This window comes from Malaclemys terrapin, chromosome 10 (genome assembly GCF_027887155.1).
Source record: "Malaclemys terrapin pileata isolate rMalTer1 chromosome 10, rMalTer1.hap1, whole genome shotgun sequence".
In the NCBI taxonomy this organism is placed as follows: Eukaryota; Metazoa; Chordata; order Testudines; family Emydidae; genus Malaclemys; species Malaclemys terrapin.
In genome coordinates, this window is record NC_071514.1 from 64,125,057 (window position 1) to 64,146,804 (window position 21,748).

The window sequence follows — 21,748 nt, forward strand, 5'->3', positions numbered from 1 at the left end:
TTTCCAATGTGCATTACTTTACATTTATCCACATTAAATTTCATTTGCCATTTTGTTGCCCAATCACTTAGTTTTGTGAGATCGTTTTGAAGTTCTTCACAGTCTGCTTTGGTCTTAACTATCTTTAGCAGTTTAGTATCATCTGCAAACTTTGCCACCTCACTGTTTACCCCTTTCTCCAGATCATTTATGAATAAGTTGAATAGGATTGGTCCGAGTACTGACCCTTGGGGAACACCACTAGTTACCCCTCTCCATTCTGAGAATTTACCATTAATTCCTACCCTTTGTTCCCTGTCTTTTAACCAGTTCTCAATCCATGGAAGAACCTTCCCTTTTATCCCATGGCAGCTTAATTTATATAAGAGCCTTTGGTGAGGGACCTTGTCAAAGGTTTTCTGGAAATCTGAGTACACTATGTCCACTGGATCCCCCTTGTCCACATGTTTGTTGACCCCTTCAAAGAATTCTAATAGATTAGTAAGACACGATTTCCCTTTACAGAAACCATGTTGACTATTGCTCAACAGTTTGTTTTTCTATATGTCGGACAATTTTATTCTTAACTATTGTTTCGACTGATTTGCCCAGTACAGACGTTAGACTTACCGGTCTGTAATTGCCAGGATCACCTCTAGAGCCTTTTTAAATATTGGCATTACATTAGCTAACTTCCAGTCATTGGGTACAGAAGCTGATTTAAAGGACAGGTTACAAACCTTAGTTAACAGTTCCGCAACTTCACATTTGAGTTCTTTCAGAACTCTTGGGTGAATGCCATCTGGTCCCGGTGACTTGTTAATGTTAAGTTTATCAATTAATTCCAAAACCTCCTCTCATGACACTTCAATCCGTGACAGTTCCTCAGAATTGTCACCTACAAAAGCCAGCTCAGGTTTGGGAATCTCCCAACATCCTCAGCCATGAAGACTGAAGCAAAGAATCCATTTAGTTTCTCCGCAATGACTTTATCGTCTTTAAACGCTCCTTTTGTATTTTGATCATCAAGGGGCCCCACTGGTTGTTTAGCAGGCTTCCTGCTTCTGATGTACTTCAAAGGTAGTAACAAAATGTTTTTTGAGTTTTTGGCTAGCGGTTCTTCAAACTCTTCTTTGGCTTTTCTTATTACATTCTTGCACTTAATTTGGTAGTGTTTATGCTCCTTTCTATTTGCCTCACTAGGATTTGACTTCCATTTTTTAAAGGAAGTATTTTTTATCTCTTGCTGCTTCTTTTACATGGTTGTTAAGCCACAGTGGCTCTTTTTCAGTTCTTTTACTGTGTTTCTTAATTTGGGGTATACATTGAAGTTGGGCCTCTATAATGGTGTCTTTAAAAAGCGCCCATGCAGCTTGCAGGGATTTCACTTTAGTCACGGTACCTTTTAACTTCTGTTTAACTAACCCCCTCATTTTTGCATAGTTCCCCCTTTTGAAATTAAATGCCACAGTGTTGGGCTGTTGAGATGTTCTTCCCCCACAGCGATGTTGAATGCTATTGTATTATGGTCACTATTTCCAAGCTGTCCTGCTATAGTTACCTCTTGGACCAGCTCCTACGCTCCACTCAGGACTAAATCTAGAGTTGCCTCTCCCCTTGTGGGTTCCCGTACCAGCTGCTCCATGAAGCAGTCATTTAAAGTATCGAGAAATTTTATCTCCCCATTTCGTCCTGAAGTGAAATGTTCCCAGTCAATATGGGAATAATTGAAATCCCCCACTATTATTGAATTCTTAATTTTGATAGCCTCTCTAATTTCCCTTAGCATTTCATCATCACTGTCACCGTCCTGGTCAGGTGGTCGATAATAGATCCCTAATGTTATGTTCTTATTAGAGCATGAAATTTCTATCCATAGAGATTCTATGGAACATGCGGATTCACTTGAGATTTTTACTTCATTTGATTGTACATTTTCTTTTGCTACACCCCCCTTTGTCCTCCCCGCACGACCTGTTCTGTCCTTCCGATATATTTTGTACCCCGGAATGATTGTGTCCCATTGACTGCTCTCAGTCCACCAGATTTCTGTGATGCCTATTATATCAATATCCTCCTTTATCACAAGGCACTCTAGTTCACCCATCTTATTATTTAGACTTCTAGCATTTGTGTACAAGCACTTTAAAAACTTGTCACTGTTTATTTGTCTGCCCTTTTCTGACGTGTGAGATTATTTTTTATGTGAATGTTTATCATCTGATCTGGCCCCTACTTTATTCTCTTCCATCCTCTGCTCCTGACTATAACCTGGAGATTCTCGATCATTAGAATAACATGTGATTAATTCTTGTACGTACTTTACCCTGGAAATGTAGTCAGCTTCTTAGCCCTCTGAAGCAATACAAAGACTGCTTCAAAGTTGCTACTTATCGAATGACTTTGTAAGAATGGGTTCAGTTCAGATTATTAATCAGTGACACATGAACTAGCCAAGCTCAGTCAGTTTTTATTAATCAAAGATTAGATGTGTAAGATTAATCAGCAGAAACAGATTAATACACTTATCAGTCCAGGCCTGTAGCTTGCACAGTTCTGAATTGGTCATCATTTCATGTTTTGGTTTTTTTATACTTTACTTTCTACAGTTGAGGTTAGCCGTTCACCTAGCACTATCCAGTCACCATCAAATATCTATTTTGTGGTCAGCAGGCTAGAGTAAATCATAAACTAATACACCCTAATTTTTCACCTTGACATACTTAAACAATGTCATTATATTTTGCCAAACTTAAACACATAACCTATTGTCTTTGTTAACGGCATAATACTTCTCAATAAATCATTTAATTTTGCCCTTTGCAGTTTGAAACACACTTGGAGAATAATGTCAGCTTCTCCTATGCACCTGTGAGATGGTCTATTTCCCTTTATACTCCTTTCTTTGGTTTTGGTTGCAATTTCATAGCTTTTTATACCCAGTCACATTTATCCAACAACTAGACATGCAGTTAAAAATACCTTTAAGCAGCCATAAAAATAGGTTATGAAAATGTGTCACGCTCTTAGATAGATTTTCACTCTACAAGCAGTATAAGATTTATCTGCTAATACTTTTCTATTGTTCCATTTAGCACAGTTTGCGCAAAGCTTTAGGAAATTTGGCCTAAATGCTAACAACTTCTACAGTGAACTCTTTCCCCCACCTAATGTATCTCTATAATGCAGAGTAATCAACAACCTCTAACTTCCCTTTTTGGGGATAGAGTAGTTGTACGCTGGCAGCTTTTATAATCCAGGGGATCCAAAGTGATAACTTGGGTCATGGTGGATAATCAGCTGAATGTGTGCTCCCACTACAATGCAGTGGCTAAAAGGTCTAATGTGATCTTTGAATGTATGAACAGGAGAATCTCAAGTAGGAGTACAGAGATTATATTACCTCTGTATTTGATACTGATGCAGCTGCTGGTGGAATATTTTGTTCAGCTCTGGTGTCATAGATTCAGGAGAGATGTTGGTAAATTAGAGAAGAGCCACGAGAATGAGAAAAGAATTGGAAAACATGCCTTATAGTGAAAGATGCACATAGCATAATCTATTTAAGTTATCAGTGAGAACATTAAGGGGTGACTTGAAGCTTAAAAGTGTACACAGGGAATAAAAATTTGATAATGGGCTCTGCGATCTAGCAGACAATGTTATAACATAATGTAATGGCTGCAAGTTGAAGCCTAACAAATTCAGATTGGAAATAAGATGCAGATTTTTAACAGTAAGGGTAATTAACAGATTGGAAAAATTTACCAAGGGTTGTGGTGGAGTCTCCATCAATGGCAATTTTCAAATCAAGATGTGCTCTAGTTCAAATAGGAATTAATTGAGGGAAGCCCTATATCCTGTGTTATACAGGAGGTCTGAGCAGATGATCATAGTGGTACCTTTCAGCTTTATAATCTTTGAATAGTTGGTGTAAGTCTGAATGGATGGGCGCTGTGTGTACAGCCTGTAAGTGTTGGGGCTGCATTCTGAAGAGAAGGACTATTTATAAACTCCCTCAAGCTAAGTTCAGCCAGACTGTTTCTGCTAGCTTTCTACCAGGGATTTAGAGAAGTGTTAAATTAAGGTTTTAATTACTTTCTATGTCTTCCAAGAGAAAATTGTTGATATCTGACTCTTGTAGCCTTTAATGGCAGAACAAACATCAACCTTTAATGCCTTCCATAGATCGGTGGAAATAGTGAGAGCATCCCCACTAGAATTCTTAGGGCAGTCTTTTTCTTTTTCTCCTTCATATTTCTAACAGGTTATCATTGGCCCTCTAGACCATTAACCTTTTGGACCTGTCTCCACTGGTAACTATTTTAAAAGTATGCCATTGTTGCTATCACCTGTTCAGCTCTTACTGTTACTAAAGTTGGGAGCCCTACTATATGCCACCATAATTGTAAGCACCATGTTAATTAGAGCTGTTAACATCAGGAAAGTAGTCTCTTTTCATCATGTTTGAAAAATCTAAAATGTTTCAAAAATTTGTCTCTGGCAAATGAAATAAATCCTGCATCGGGGCATACAGAATCCCTTGTTATATAGAATCATGCCATTACATTAGAACAGTTCTGTCTTCTAGACACAGAGGGGAAGAATCACTGGATGATTTTGCAAAGGAATCGTGGTGTTCTCTCCGTACCTTTTAGAAAGTGTCATCATCTGAATGCAAAATTGTCAGCTGAGGCAGCGTTTAATTGCAAAGTAATTGGATCAGTACTTAGACATCTTTCAAAGGGAGTGACTGGGAAATGGAGTTCTCCTCCCACATTCCTGAGGCTTCCCCCTTCTTCACTACTTAGAGTCTTTCTTTTCCTTCTCACTCAGGGTGCTAGCTGAGGTATTGCTTTTCAGATCACAAAGCTTGTGCTATAATAAATGGGGTTATAAACTGCAAACCTTAATTCCACTTACGTGCTAATTTGCTTTCCATGACTGGGTCAGTACAGCACAGAAACCCTCCTTCCCCTCCCCCCCCCCCCCCATGGATTTTGATTCCTGGAGGGAGATTTTGTATAATTTAAGGAGATAAGATAGTCACATTTTTTCCTTCACTGTGGGGGGAAGAACAAACCACTGATCTCCAAGAGAGAGTGTAGAGGGCTTTAGCATGCTACAGATTGATTGATGGTCAATCCTGCATGCCTTTCCCAGGCAGGAGGGGCAGACCCAGAGATTGTTCTGTATTGATCCAGTCACAGGAGGTGAAAATATCAGGTAAGTGAAATTGAATTAATATATTCTTGTAATATTTTGATTACTGTATGTAATATCAAACAGATAATCTGCATCCAAATAGTAATATAAGAAATGTTTCATAGTGAATATAGATCTTAATATGAACTTCATAAAACTACTTATGATATTGTTGGATGGTGTCCAGTGTTCACGCAACACTGTCAACATGAAACGTAGTAAATTTGAAAAAACATGAATAGTAGTTTTAGGTACTATACATGTTTCTGAGTTCCCATATTGATCTTTGTGCTTTTAAAATCCTATTTTTATTTTTAAAACTCTTTCTCTCTCCTCTGGTGCCACATAAAAGATTAACACAAAGAACACAGGGAACTAATTGACTATATAAGGAAAGCAGTAAACCTGAAAAAACAAACATTTTTCTCCATATTCCTTCAGTTTTATAGTAATCTTAAATACTTTTTGTTCTAACATTTTCAGACAAGTGTGACTTTTATTTAGGTTGATAGTAATCCTCCAGGAATTCAAAACACATGGAAATGTGCAACTCATGAAATTTTCAATATGAATGTATAAATGATGCTTTTTTCTTTTTACATGTGAAATTATCATATTTAGCTTTGTTTTTCTACTTCAGCTTTATGGCAAAATGAAAAATGGATATAAATAATGTATTACAGCATTTTCATCCTTGTCTAAAAGAAGCAAAGAGGATTCTAGAATGGGGATTCAAAAGACTCTGGGATTTGAGATAAGGGATTTGGACAATGGATATTTGATATATATCATAGGTCAGGACCTTGGGATAATAAGGTGTTTGATTTTTTTGTTTGTTTTAGTGTGGGAGGCTTGAGGGTTACAGGTTCAAAGTGTACATAGAAATGTCTAATTGATAAGCAAATTTCAGATACCCACACGTCTGTGCATGTGCACATTTATTCTGTTGTGGGTTCGTTTAGGGTGATTGTTGCCATAAAGAAATGGATAGACTTTCCAATCTCTTAGTTTTTCTAAGATGAAACAACCAGGGGTGTTTTTTGTTTTTTTTTTTGAAAATGGGATCTTAGAACATGAACATTTTTGAAGTATTTTACCTTCTCTGCTGTTATGTGATGGAGATACAGTAATGGTCAGATCAGTACTTTGAAATGCAAAGCTGAAGGGATTTTAAAAAGTTTCTGCCTAATTAGATATTGAGTCATGGTATTTGGAGAGCTCTTTATTTGAATGATTCCTATTCTATTATTTTGGAGTTTACAGCTAGCCAGGGTGCTATAAAATGCATTTGTTTTATTTTGTTTTTGATTTCTTGTTAAATCAACCATCTGAACTTCCTGGCTTTTAAATGTGCTGTAGCTAGTTCTTGATAGCTTACATTAGAGGAGAGGGGGGGGCCTGTTTTCATGCATCTCTAACGTTTTGATTTTGGTGAATAAATTTTTTGTTTTGTTTGTCAGCTCTGATGAAGTTATACTGATTTCTGTGGAAAGCAGAAATTCAACAACAGTAACAACTGCAAACAATTCAGGTATCCAAAACTAACCTTGGCATGTATACATCCTAATCCAAACAGATTTGATTACTATAATTAAACTACCATAGTAGCCTACAAGTAATGCTTTTACTCTTTTTAATTATATCAAAATATAATTTTCCTTGGTTGCTGTTTAAGAAGAGTAAGAGCAACCCATCAGTTATGATTAAAACTTCCATTTGCTTTACCTGTCTCACTAACCATGCTTGAAAATTTTTCTCACTAACAATTAGCGCTTTTTGAGAGCACTATCCAGTCGAAAAAGAGTTTAACATCTGTGCTGGCCCACTGTCTGTGAGCATTCCTAAATACGTAGTGTAGAGGCTTCTCCCTAATCTTACAGAGGTGTCTTTGGACTTCAGGGGCCCCTCTAGAAGAAATCTTGGCTGTCTGACTTGATTGCCAGACCATTGCATTGGGGCAGAGAGGGTAATATTGGGCATTCTCAGTGAGTCCCTGTGTCATTCACTTACGGCTGATTGCCGCATGTATGCCTACAAGTCTATTTGGTAATTTTCTGGCATTCCACTTATTAGATGGACATTTTTGTATCCTGCATCAACCAGGTTTATTAATTGAAAGTTGAATTTTTTAATCTTTTGTAAAAATTGTTTCAGATATTCAAAAAAAATTAGTTTCTACACAAGCAGAAATTTCCACTAAAGCTCAATCCAAAAACAAGGTAGGTTGAGTTTTTCTCATGCACATCTGCTAAAACTTAAAGTTACATTTAATTGTTTGTACATAAAATAATGAAACAAAACCTGTTTTTTCAAATATGGTGTGGTGATGGTCGTTACTTCAGATCATTTACCATTCTGTGCAGATACAGCACATTCTGGTTCCTCTTTGGCACCTTGCAGAAGGAGGGACTGTTGTGCCCATTGCTGTTATCTCATTTTCACATCTTAAAGGTGAACCCCAATGAAAACAATATTGGGTTTGTGCTGCCTTCTACTTCTCTGTAGTTCTTGTCTACTCCGGAAGACTTTAATGCCTGGAGAACTGGTGAAATGATGAGATCACAAGAGACAGAAAAGTTCAGCATATGAAAGGGAGAAGGAATTTTTTCTCTGTTCCAAAACTTTGTTTTTTTGTAAACACCTATTCAACTTCAGTGAATAATAGTTTGGGTAAAGGATAACTTTTTAAAAATTCCGCACCGCCATCCCTGAAGTAAGAGCTCACCATTAGCATACTTTAAGATCTCTAAGCAAAATCAGGGAAGACGAGGCTTGACATTATTCATATTTCTAATGTGGAAAAAATAAGCGGAACTTTTTTACGCCATCTTCATACATCAGAAGGAAACAAAATAAAGTGCAATTCCAATTAAAATAATTATGTACAAGTCACCTTTTAAAAGCAGAAAGTATTCCCTACATAAAACTGTAGCAGTCGCTTTTAGCATTCTTAAAAAAGATAACCCTTAACATCAACTGGATTATAGAACACACAGAAAATATGTCCCTCATCTCTTTGCTTTCTTCTAAGGACTCTGCATTCACCCACCCCCACACACACACACACACCCAAAACTCATCAGATGGAATATCTATTCTTGAAATTCCTAGGAGATCTGCTGTACAAGCAGGCTAAGGAAGGAAAAGATCGGGGAAGCAGACCCTCCTCTTTTCCTGTGTACTTGGCAGAATTAGATGCTGTTTATAATTTTGACAGATAATTATGTTTATTTTTAAAGCTTTTTTTTTTTTTTTTTATGGAGGGGATTTGACACTTTAATAATAGTAGACACTGGTATTCAAAAAGTTAAAGCTTTACCCCCATTAAAACACAAATTGTCAACATCACATGTCAACATATACAAAGTAAATATCTTTAAATCAAACTGTACTAAGTTTTCAAGCAGCATTTTTGTTTTCCTGTCAATAAATTTTGATCATCATCAATGGAAATATTTTTTCATCTTTTTGTGTGTACACGATGAAATTGACATTTACCAATAAAAATCTAATTCTTCCAAGCCTATGTAACAAGTATTAAATATTTTCATGTTTTGGTCCCTTTTGATAAGCAAGGTGAAATTCAATCTCAAACACTTTGTCAGGAGGCTGTGTTCCTATGGGACTGGTGACCCAACAAAAGGCCCTCATCTTGCAGGCAAAATTTGGGCTAGGAAACCATATTGTTTGCCAAGATAAAGTCAACAAGAGTGGTCTCTAAAGTCTAAAGCAGACCTGTGAACTTATTCTTCAAAAACTTTAACATAAGGACTTTAGCTCTTACATTACTGATATATAGTCTCAACCTTAACTTCACCTTAGCCATTTTTTCCTGGAATTTTTTCCTACACTAATATGGTTGAATCATGTCATTTGTGGTACGCATTAATTGGTCAGTGTAGATTCTGCTGTTGCACACTAAAGCTTTCCTAATGCTCTTTAACATAGTGCCATTTGAAACACGTTAAAGCACACTAGGGAACCTTTAGTGTGCACCAGCAGGTCTATGTGAACCAATTAACGATCAGTACATTAGTGCACTTTAGAAATCACATCTCCTTAGAGTGCATTTCCCCACTGTGTAGAGAAGTACTTTAGGTTGGGTTCATCACTGAAGATTTTCATTTAACATTAACTTTTCAAAATGTAGATTAAATGTTACACCCAGTCTTTCACATAGCATAGTTTGAAAATGCTATTCAAAACCACATTTCTTATTTAGTTCAAATCAGAGAATATTTTTATATAAGCCAATTTGTAAATTATATTATTTAAGCAGGCTAAGCTTGTGGTTAGACTTTAGCAACAAAACATGTTCAAATTATATCAATTTTTTTTTTGATGGTTTGTGTCCAGATTGTTCTAAATCACTTTAATGGTCAGTTTACACACAAAGCTTCCGGACTCTCTTCTCCCCCCCACCCACCCCCCCCCGCCCCAAAATAAATAAATAAAAAATAAAATAAAAATCCCTGCTTTGGTTAATGAAAAGTGGGACTGGTGGTATCAAAAGTGCAAACACTGGTATATATGGGGCACCTGGCGTTTATTTTTGCTACCATGTAGTATAAGCCTGCTCGGGAATATTTAGACAAGATGGTGGTGGAAAAACTGCTCTCTTCCCACTATACTTCTGCTACCAATGGTGGAACTGCACCAGTGGGAACAACTGCAGGAATTAGTGGAGGGGAAGGGAAGATAGTGTATATAAGACCTAATTGTTTAAAATCTGTACAAAACCACTATACAAACACTTGTTTAGTTACATTAAATGATTCCTTAAGTTTACAATTGAATAACTATATTTAATAAAATAATAAACAATTCTACATCTTCCCTTAGCAAGAGGGGAAAAAGGCTTTATTTCAGACAATCCTAGAAATAAGAAGTTTACTGGCAGTCTTGTGCGTTGGCAAGCTATCTGAAAACTTATCCTAAAGCATTTCTACTTAGAAGGAAACTAGTGAAAAACTGTCTGTGTAGATTTGCTCTTAGAGAGCCAAGACCTGTATAATTACCATTGAGATGCATTAATGTTTATAAAATCCATCTTTTATAGTTTGTCCTCGTACTGTTGATTGATTGGCTAGGTGATCTACTGTGATCTATCAAGTATATTTTTAATGTCTGAGTTCTTACAGATACTGACACTTATACACTGTACTTATTGCTGTTTTTCACATCTACAAGAAGTTTTATATAAAAATGAGCATTTCTGGTAGTTTAATTTTCAAGTAAGTTTGCATCCTGACAGTTCATAAATTTTAACAGAAGTATTTATACACATATTTATAATTAAGCCATTGTAAAAAAAATTTAATTGGAATTGCCATTGTTTTTACAGTGCACTGAAGAAAAAACAAAATCTGCAGTGATTGATCTAACAGAAGAAGAAAAGCACAATTTTGATAAAGGTGAAAGAAAAAATAATTTTGTTTATAGAGATGCTGAAAATGAGAACTTAAAATGTAATAGGTGTAAGTATGAATGATTTGATTTAGTATGAATGAATGATAGTAATTCATTTTAAACCTAAGAGAAAATAATCTTGTGGAGTTGTGAGATTGGGACCCATTCCTTAAAAGAAAAAACTTTCTCCTGAAAGGAACTGCTTCTGCATATCTCCGCTGTAGTAGAGTACCTTGCAATCCAAGAACAGTTCTAAAGTAGTTTGTTTTTTTTTTAGGGATGTATGCCTATTGACTCATGGATCCAGTGTCCCAGCTGTAATGATATAAAACCCTGTTACTGCAACTGTTCCTAGTCCCTCTCTTCCCACCTGCCTAATAACTGAAATAGGAGCCAGGAACCCAGAGCCAATTAGTCACAATACAGCCTGATTTGCCTTCTTAAATATTCCCCATAATGAGGAGAGACTCCTGTTCCTCATCCATGTGTGGGTGAAGACTTGCTCCCCACCACAGAATGAGCTGGCTACTTGCCTACCACTGCTCCTGCAATGAGAAGACCCCAATTAGGTGCAGAGTGTTTTATGTTTAGGTGAGGATGAAGTGTGGTAACAAAGGATAAGGGAGACATAATATGGACTTTCATGGGTCATATGTTTGGAGAACTCTAGTTGCTGGTAAATAACATTCTTTTTGCTATAAATCATCTATAATTGTCCAGCTTCAGGATTTGAACTCAAGTAGTTTGGTTTCAGTAATAGTTGTTACTTGGCGATATACTGCCTTGGGGTGATTTGTAATCTCATAAACTTTTGTAAACTAAGCAGTATTAGATTTAGGTCAAGACCTGGATGGGAGAACTCAGGGTGCTGCAGGAAACAGTATTAGTGGCTGGCTTGGTAGGTTACCTTCTTCCTCTCTGTGTACAAAACTAATGCTCTATCCTGGAGTTAAAAAGCACTGTACTGTTGTTGATGTTGTGTTTTGTATGAATTTTAAAACTGGATCAGAATCTTTGTAATAATTTAAGATCACATGCCACTTTTTTGCAATAGAATAGCTGTTAGGCAGTATCTTGGAAAAAATTCCAGCTTCCTAAATTCTTCCTGCAGGTTTCTTTTTTGTTCTTCTTCTAAACTGCCATGTTAGTGTTCCTGTCCTGTTAAAAGGCTCTTGCATCCCACCAAGAGAATGTTGCATTTTAGTGGTGGATATTTGTGTAGTAGTTTGTAAAATATGTGAAACTCAGAAATCATTTTGGAATGGATGAAGATGATGTATTTAATGTAAGATCTTAGTTAGAAATATTCAGCTAAAACTCTGTTAACTGAGTTGGTGGTCTGCATCTAGTGTGAATAGGAAGTAAGAGCATAAGAGTGGCTATACTGGGTGAGAGCAATGGTCCATCTAGCCCACTATCTCTTGTCTTCCGACAGTGGCCAGTGCCAGATACTTCAGAGGAAATGAACAGAACAGGTCAATTTATCAAGTGATCCGTCCCTGTCATCCACTCCCAATTTCTAGCAATCAGAGGTTAAGGGATACCCAGAGCATGGGGTTGTATCCATGACCATCTTGGCTAACAGCCATTGATACACCTATCCTCCATTAACTTATCTAATTCTGTTTTGATCAAGATGAAAATATCAAGCTGGACAATTAAATGAAATGAAGACTGAACTATCTCCCTTACTCTCACTTAATTAGCCCGTACATGTCCAGCTGAAGCACTTTAACAGTGTGAACAAGTTTACACTCTACTGTTTGTGTGTTTTGTAGGTAAATGGAGATTTCATTCTCCAGGGTCCTCAGTCTAGAACGGGGGTCGGCAACCTTTCAGAAGTGGTGTGCTGAGTCTTCATTTATTCACTCTAATTTAAGGTTTTGGGTGCCAATAATACATTTTTAACATTTTTAGAAGGTCTGTTTCTATAAGTCTATAATATATAACTAAACTGTTGTTGTATGTAAAGGTTTTTAAAATGTTTAAGAAGCTTAATTTAAAATTAAATTAAAATGCAGAGCCCCCCGGACCGGTGGCCAGGACCAAGGCAGCGTGAGTGCCACTGAAAATCCGCTCATGTGCCGCCTTTGGTACGCATGCCATAGGTTGCCTACCCCTGGTCTAGAACCTTGCACAATCCTGAGAAATCCTCAGTATGTAAACATAAACCACAAATCTGTGAAATAAGGTTCTTAACCCAGTTCACTTGCAATAGTTGGAAAATTACAGTATTTAAAACTTGCATTTTGTTTACAGGTAAGTTAAAAGAAGACCAAAATTCTGTGTCAAACAAAAGTAATTCAAAGAAAGCAAGCCCCAAATCAAATCGCCTTGAGCCACCAGCACAAGCATCACATCAGGTAATTTTTTTTTTTCTTAAGCTCTTTACAATTTTTAAATTTGGAGTGTTTACAAATTCCAACTGACTGGCTCTTCATGAATCTATGATATACAACTTAATGGGAATTAAAACAGACTTTTAAAGGACATTTTCGGTGAAAGACATTATCATTACATTTGTTTTAAACTAGATTCCTTGGCAAAGGTAAGTTTACTCCTTTGAGCCACAAGGAGGTAGTATTGTATTATGAAAAGTAGTAAAGTCTTCAGTGACCATGAAATACTTTTACTGCAATAATGGCTCCTAAAATGGTGGGGATTCTAACAAAAATCTAACTATTAGAAGCAGTATTGAAGCAAGAACATCAATCATTGCTACATGCTAAAATTAACTTTTCTAAAAATTGTTGTAGAAAATGTTGCAGTGGAAAATCTATCGTGGGGGCAAAGACCAGCAAGGAAAATTTCAGTCGGGGGTGGGGGAGGGAACCGTTCTGAAATTGAGTGAGTGAAAAGGGGGTTGAAAATTTCACCCATTGGGGGTCCAAGACTTTCTGTATTCTGCTCCAGTGTCTAAAAATGAGTGCTAGAATGAGGAACCAGTAATTTAAAGGTCAAGTATCTAAATGTGCATGTTTTATTACTGTTCCACTCATGTGAGTTGCCAGAATGAAGTACTGTTCACAATCGACTGTGCAAATGTTAAAACATGATCATGTGTGGTCTCTGGGGTCCAGGAGTTTGTCTCATATATGGGGTATTTGAATATTCCATTGGGTTCTACTAAGCTGCTTTGGCTTGGCTTAGCCGTGGTGGGACTCAGGTGCCCTGCTGGGTTCTGTGATGCTTCTTGTGCTCGGCTCCTCTTTGATTGGGGACCAAAAAACAAACAAACCAAAAAACCAATGCATCTCTAAAACATCACCCACTCATGGTACCAAAACAAGAGATCATTCACTGTGGATAGTGCAAATCTGCAGTCTGTACTCCCACCCCATTCTTCTATCTTGCATGCTTTAATTAGCAATGGTATACTTACTTTAAAGTATCATGATTGGGCATGTGAGTTAACATCCCACTGAGATGTATGGGTCACCTCACATTTCTTGGAGTTGTTATTCCAGACACAGATAGGTGTCACTGGTTACTTCTCGTTTTCAAGGTTCTCTTCAACCATAACCGCTAACTCGTCTCTTAAATTATATATATGTAATAGCAACTTGGGAGAGGAGCTGGTATACCATACTGCTGCATACTAGCCCAGTTTGAACCCTGGGCATGCCACTATAAAGGGTACACCACACAGCACCTTCAGTTTTGTAAAGGCAAGACAGATCAAAATGTCATCAGCAAGGGACATCTGTTTCTTCTTACCTCCTAATAATATTTGAGCATCTGCCTCCCACCCATCCATCCACTGCAGAGACACAAAACTATCTAAATATCTATAGGGAACCCAAACAGCAGCTGGACAAGAAGTATGACAAGTGAGAGGCTGGAGCCTCTCCCTAACTGCAGCATCACATTATGGATGAAAGGAAGCCTGGCTCTGTAGAGTACAGGCTCTTCAGGACGGGTACTGTCTTCTTTTGTGTTTATGCCTAGCATATTCTGCCCACTATCTTAAAACAAATAATATTAGTTCAGTTCTATTGACGGGTTTGGGGATGGCTTCTGAGCACTGAGACTGAAAATATAACTCTGGATGGAGCGCTCCCTTCTTGGACAGGAGCATCATTTGTTATAGGACAGCGGTGACAGTTGCCTCTTTTCCCCTCCGCCTCACCCCCCCATAGGTCTATATGCTCCATTATCTCACTCTCTTTTTGTCCCCTCCCTGATTTTTTAGAATATTATATAATAATTGTGATGGGTTCCATCCAGGGTGCTACCTGGAACTGGGATACAGCTTTTTCCCCTGAGTTAAGATTCCCACACACTTTACTTCAACTCACTGGTTTAGATAAAGCAAAAACAACTTTATTAACTACAAAAGAGAGACTTTAAGTGATAGCAAACAGATCAAAGCAGATTACTGAGCAAATAAACAAAAAATGCAAACTAAGCTTAATATACTAAATATATTGGACATGTCTAGCAGATTCTCACCCTAAAATGATACAAGTAGGCTGCAGATTCTTACGGGGCAAGCTTCACCTGTTTTACAACTTGGAATCCCCAAGTGTTTCATTCACAGGCTAGAAATCCCTTTAGCCTGGGTCCAGCACTTCCCTCCGTTCAGTCTTTGTTCCATGGATGTTTTTAGGAGTCTTCTTGAGTGGGGAGTGAAGAACACCAGATGACGTCACTCCCCGCCTTATATAGCTTTCGCATGTGGCGGGAACCTTTTTGTTCCGAAAGCTTAGTTCCCAGACTAGTCTGTGGAAAAATACTGACATCCCAAGATGGAGTCCAGAGACATGTGGTCTAATCACATGTCATTGTATAGTCACAGCAGCATTACTTGGAGGCTGTCTGTAGCATTTTCAGGAAAGCTCCCCAGGTGGGAGATAAGCTTCTCCTAAGGCCTATTGTTTTCCTAATGGGCCATTGCCCTGAATAGGTCCTTCCCCACCTACTATCTAGACTGACAGCATCTTGTCTAGTGGATGTTACCCAAGTATAACTACATTTGAAATACAGATACATAGCCAATATTCATAACTTCAGATACAAAAATGATACATGCATACAAATAGGATAATCGTATTCAGCAAATCATAACTTTTCCAATGACCCCTCCCATGACTTATCTTGCATAAAATACATCGTAATCCTATCATAATATCACTATGAAGAATATGGAGTGCAGTGTCACAATCGTCACATATAATATTGTATATGCTGACATAGCTTTGCTCCCTTGAATTTTTCTGAAATGATGTCCCTGCTTTTGAGAAAGTGACTTGTATGACTTGCAGAGCTTTCCGTTGGGTTAGGGCTGGGAGCCATGGGAAAGTGGTATCTGCAGAAGGTGCCAGCACATGGTGAAGGGGAGACTCCAATCATTTTTCTGTCTTTTTCACCTCAAAGAGATTGGCCAGAATCCTTCTAAGGAAGCACCATGGGGAAGAAAAAAGGGTAATGTGATTCTTGGAAGAGCTTGATGGTAGTAGGGAAGGGATTGACTAATGCCAGGGACATCCGGGTGTGAGAAAAATCTGTTTCTATCCACCCAAGAAATTTTTGCACGTCTTGTGCTAAAAGCATAAAACCAAATGTGGTAACAGGATTTTATGATCTATCTTGTGACCTGTCAGGACTATAAATCTTTAGTGGAACAGTACAGATGCTTCCAGGAGCAGTGAATTGTTCTCAGCCTAAAATATTTTGTTAATAGATGTACAGAACTGTCTACAGTATATCCTCAGGGGTAATTGACTATCAAAAAGAAAAATGTACAGGAAGAAGACAGTTCTATGGTTTGGGATTTTTTTAACTGACTATAGTACTATGAGGAGAGTGGAACCCCTATGTCAGTCCTGCTTTTTATTATTCTGTTCTTCTGGATGTTCAAAAGGCTATGAAACCAGAATGAATCTTCTAAAATAGCTATGACAGACTCTCTTCACAGCTGCCTTCTTGGATTTCTTCTGAGATCGAATTTAAGCAGCAGTTTTTAAAGATCGGTCAATTTAACTTTTCTTTCTTTTTGAAGACCTACATAGAGTGCAAGCTTTCTGCTCTGATAATTGCCAGTGAGATAGGAACATAATCTCTTTCTTTCAGCGTCTTACATTGTATGATATCTGTACAGAACAATCTGATTGCAGGATGGCTGTCAAAATTCCCTAAAAATAATTAAACTTGATCAAGATACCTATAGTATTATTCATATTGGTGAAGTTTACTTTTTTAAAACCTTTCCATCCTATGGATGTGCTGCTGTCTGGCTGAATCTCTAGGTATTTTTTGGAAATTTTATCAGAGTGCAATAACAGAACACTGATAGATTTGCATCGTCACAATTCAATTAGATATAATGTTGACCTCTACAGCACTCATTTTGGGACAACCAAAAATAATCTTAATACAATGTTTGTTAGTAGTGTCTTCTGCTTTTTGCGGGGGGAGAATATTGGATTTATGGAAAATAAAATCTGTTAGCAAAACGTAAACGTTTATGTAGCAGCGATAGATAATTTCCTGTGACTGTTCTTGTCTGTTGACCTTTTAGAGACTGTAAAATAGGGCTAGTTTAGAGGGAGTCTTTGGAAGGATTTTTTTTAAAAGTGGTAAAGTAACATAAATTCAGTAAATAAAGCATTACAGCATGACATACCAGAAAACAAAACAATTTAACAAAATACTGTTGTTTGTTTTGAATTTAGTATTCTTATCCATAGAGTCATTCTAAGAACTACTGAACTAAGAAATACCTAAAATGAGACTAATGCAGCATTCTTTACCACAGTACAAAAACCTTGTTTGGTAGAGCTGATACAATGAACTCCTTTACACTTTTGAAACTGTTTCCTAAAATGGGAACACTTAATCTGAATCAAAAGTTAGCACACTCTGGTTGGTTTGTTCATATTACAGAAATATTACAGTAATGCTAAGTTATTCACTTTTTTTAATGCTCCCTAGGTTCTTGAACAGTTTCCACATCCTCCTCCGCTACCAAGGATACCTCCATACCCAGAACTCAAGGATGGATTCAGAGACACTGTGCCACCTCAGAAGCCTGAACTAAAACTGGCTCAGGTGCAAAATCCAAAAGGTATTGCACTCTCATGGACTGTTACAGAGATTGATCCCAAGTGCGCTCCTGTAGAGAGCTATCACTTGTTCATATACCATGAACACTCCAATAACAGTACTGTACCACACTGGAAGAAAATAGGAGAAATAAAGGCTTTGCCCCTACCAATGGCTTGTTCTTTATCACAATTTACAGCCTCCAAGAAGTACTACTTTACTATACAATCAAAAGATGTATGTGGACGTTATGGACCGTTTTGTGATATACAATCAATTACTTTAATTTCTCTGGAAAACTCATAAGCTACCTCAATAACTGTTACACGGTTGTTTCAATTTGAAATATTGTATTTTTACTTGTAAACAATCCAGAGCCAAGGAATTAATTGTACCACAGACTGTATTCACTCAGTTCTGTTTCTTATCTATCATGCCAACTATCAGTTATTTATATTCTGAGCATTGTTCTATACATTTTGTAAGTTGTTTCTAATAACTTGACACTGAGAATTCTGTTTATAAAACTAATTTCAGTTCTGGGTTTAGTTTAGTTATTTTCCTTCTCAATCCTTCCCCTCCCATTCCTTTCATGTAGGATGTACTTGGGACATAAAGGAATAAAAGTTTCTACTTGGTAACTATGAATTGTGATGACGATCATGAGATTAGAAATCTAATATGTCATGAATTTTTTGTGGTGTTTTGCTCACCCTTTTTGTATTTTTGGGGAAGATAGTGGGTTTTTTGTGTTCCATTTCCTTCACTAAATGGTGCACAAGCTTTCGGAAGGTTTTAGTTCTTGTACTTGTGTACTCATACAGTACTACAGGAGCATCTCCATTATTCTGAAGCCTCTGAAAAATGCTTGTAAGGATGAAAGTTTCTGTAGTGGGGATGATGATAATACAGGAACTATAGTGTTTAAATACTACCATCACCTGAGATAATCAGCTGGACCATTATCTTTTTAGAGATGCTGCATTGTAAAGGAACACCAAATGAGATTGTTTCATTGTCACCCATTTTGGGCAAGAATTAAGTTTCTGGGGAAGTTGATTAAAGTGTTTATAAATAAATGTTTTCCAGTGCTGTATAAGTACTTCACCTGCTTGTATCTTCTGGTATTAAAGAGGCTTCACTTGCCTTTAGGTGTGGTACTATGGTAGTTATTACTCATCCAGACAGACATTTGAGAATGCCACAAAGAGGTAGGTGACCCATTACTTAGGTTAGTGATGGTTCTAGAATATTTAGTTTACAAAATTATTAATTACAAAAACAGTGTGGTGACAGTTGGCTTTCTGTTTATGTAAATATGCATATTGAAATGAATTCAGTGATATTTGTAGTGTGTCCATTACAGCAAGTATATAAAGAAATAGTCAATTCCTGGATTAATTTAAATTTAGTAATAAACTACAAGCAACGTACGTTTTTCTTGTACAGTTTAAATCATGTTATGTAGGTTACTCACAATATTTAAAAACCCCAATAAGTTTGATTCTTTCAATATTAAAAGTTTTCATATATACCTACAGGTATTTTAAAAGATGGCAAAATTCTAACAAAACAACTTGAAAGATTATTTTGTTGCAATAATTTGCTGTTCTTTGAATGGCCTCTACATATTCCCACTCTTGGGTTGTGCCCTTGGTGCATCTTGAGTGGTGGAATGTTTTCTAGCAGTGCCTGTTGGAGTGCTCTCCTGCCTTTTCCCTCACTGTTTTTGAGCATTCTGAGGATGAGTTTATATAAAAGCATGGCATTCAGGAAACTTCAGTTCATTCCAGCCAGGATTGTGGATGGACTAGATTAGAACCTCTCCGGAACCACCTCTTCAAGCAAGACAGCATCATTAGCTAGTTTTAGTCATAGTTAGCTAGCTAGGATTAATTGTATTGTTTTGTTCAAAGTTGTAAATAAATACAATTTCTTCGGATCCTATAGCTTCTCCACCCCAGCGCCAACTAACAGTAGGAGCAGTAGCACAAATTCACTGCTTGTTCAGCCTCTAGTAACTGATCCAGAAAATACTTGGACTACGGTATCTCCAGAAGGGAAAGATATAGGTGATAAAAGAAAGACAGTAGCTTCTCCTGTGGGGGATGTGGGGTGGAGAGAGAGAAAAGATTGTATAGCATATTCAAGTTTCTCCAGTTTCCCTGTCCTAAATCTCTATGGACTCACAAGGGAAAATTACTTCCCCCTTTTCAGTTTTAAGGTTGCCAAGACCTTTCACCACTATCTGCTGCTTCTGATCTGAGGTCTGATTAGTCAGATAGGGACAGGCAAGTTATTCTACCACCTCAGTTCCAGTCACCTGACAAAAAACTGTTTTAGAGCAGATATTAGACCAATGTTCCACATAGTCCAAACCGACACAGACTGTGCCTATATCATGGTAGGTTCTATGACAGAGAACCTGATTCTGGTGTCTTGCAGTTTCCTCCTTGGTCTGGATGGGTCTACTATTTCTTTGAGATACTATATGGAGGTTGAGAATAGCCTTTATAGAGGAGTTATTCCCCCCAAGACCTCAGGGGAAGCCCCATTCACCAGATCCGATGCTCTAGAATGTTTTCCTTTGATTGTCCCAGACATTTTATCAGAATAACCATCTATGGAATGTGGAATTTCAGGACATTGATCTAAAGCCTGGTGACCAGACATCACCAGATGACAGTGGAATTGCTGCAACATCTTCCCTGTCTGAATATGCCATAAAATTTCATGAGATGGTATCTAGAAGGGCTTCTACTTAAATGAAAAGATTACTTCCACAGAAACTGATGTTATCGCTCATTCTGACTTCGATATTCTGGGAACCTCTTCTAATTCCAAGATCATTCTACCAGCATTAAAAGGACTTTTACAACCTGCCAGAACAATGTGGTCAAATCCAGCAATGAATTTGGCAGTGCATGGGGAGTGTCAGACTATTTAGATTTATCCCTATTTGTATGACTGGCTCACAAAGGCCTTACAGAAGTCCTCATATATGTTTAGTTTTGAGAAAGTGGGACTCAGAATAAATTGAAAGAAATCTTACCTTATATAGAAAGTCTTTTATCTGGGTGATTTTTAGATTCTCAAGCAAGAAAGGTTTTCCTTCCAAAGGCAAGTCTGCCATTCTCAAACATCAAGATAATTCCAACCAACAGTAATATTCTTCCTCAGTGATAGGCCTTATGGTTTCAGTAATATATTCTTCCATATGCTTATCTCAGAATGAGAACACTAGAACATTGGTTGGTAATAAATTACCTGTCAAGTTCAGACAACACGTACATGAAAGCTAATTCTCCCAAAATTGGTGTTTCTATCTCTTCATGGCTGCAGCACATCCCACCCTGGGATGGGGAGCTTGCTTCAACAACCTAACAGCTCACAGTCATTTTCTTTTGGGTGATTGTTTGCATGTATTCCACTTCTAATGACTCAAAAGCAATGATTTTGTAGGTTTGAAATGGGTGCTCAATTTATTTGAATTTCTGCCAAACCAGACATTGGATCCCAATACTGTGGCTAGGGAATAATACTGTGTAGATGTGTGGCCAGATCACAGTGAAGCTGCCGTGCAGTTTTCAGAGATTGGTATACTTTCCTGGGAAGCTGCAGAAGCTGCTTGACTCCCTAGTGGAGTGGACTTTAAACTGCATGGGTGGATCTAATCTTGCTAACTCATAGCAAGATTTAATACAAGTAAGCACCCATTAACACAGTATTTAGGTAGGCATTGCTTGATCCCTCATTCTGTCTTCAACACAAGAAGTAGCTTAGGGTTGCTCCTGAATGACTTCAGCCTGATCAGGTAAAATGATAGAGCTCTAGCTACACTGAGGGTGTTCTCTGCATCTGTTCAGTTTTCTGTTTTTATCTCGCAATACTTTGCTTGTCACCTCAGACCTATATAGTCTCTTATGAGAGACCTTGTCAAATACTTTTTGAAAGTCTACATTATCAGTAGTTTCTATTTTATATACTACATTGACACATTAAAAGAATTCTACCAGATTAGTGAGGCATGATTTTCCTTTGCAGAAACCATACTGGTTAGACCCTACCTTACCATAATATTGTGTCCCTTTGAATTTTTTTTATCATCATT

General features: G+C 37.4%; 1 protein-coding gene across 2 annotated transcripts in view; it reads left to right on the forward strand.

Moving 5' to 3' along the window:
• The window catches only part of ATF7IP2 (activating transcription factor 7 interacting protein 2), a 67,261-nt gene extending 48,191 nt beyond the window's left edge, over positions 1–19,070 (forward strand). For both annotated transcript variants that reach the window (XM_054041848.1, XM_054041851.1), the window contains exons 7-12: positions 6,645–6,715; positions 7,339–7,403; positions 10,529–10,598; positions 11,432–11,491; positions 12,853–12,956; positions 17,527–19,070. In XM_054041848.1, the coding sequence (XP_053897823.1) occupies positions 6,645–6,715; positions 7,339–7,403; positions 10,529–10,598; positions 11,432–11,491; positions 12,853–12,956; positions 17,527–17,943 (787 nt within the window). In that variant the 3' untranslated portion in view covers positions 17,944–19,070. The remainder of the gene's footprint in view (positions 1–6,644; positions 6,716–7,338; positions 7,404–10,528; positions 10,599–11,431; positions 11,492–12,852; positions 12,957–17,526) is intronic.
• The last annotated feature ends 2,678 nt before the right edge of the window (positions 19,071–21,748 follow it).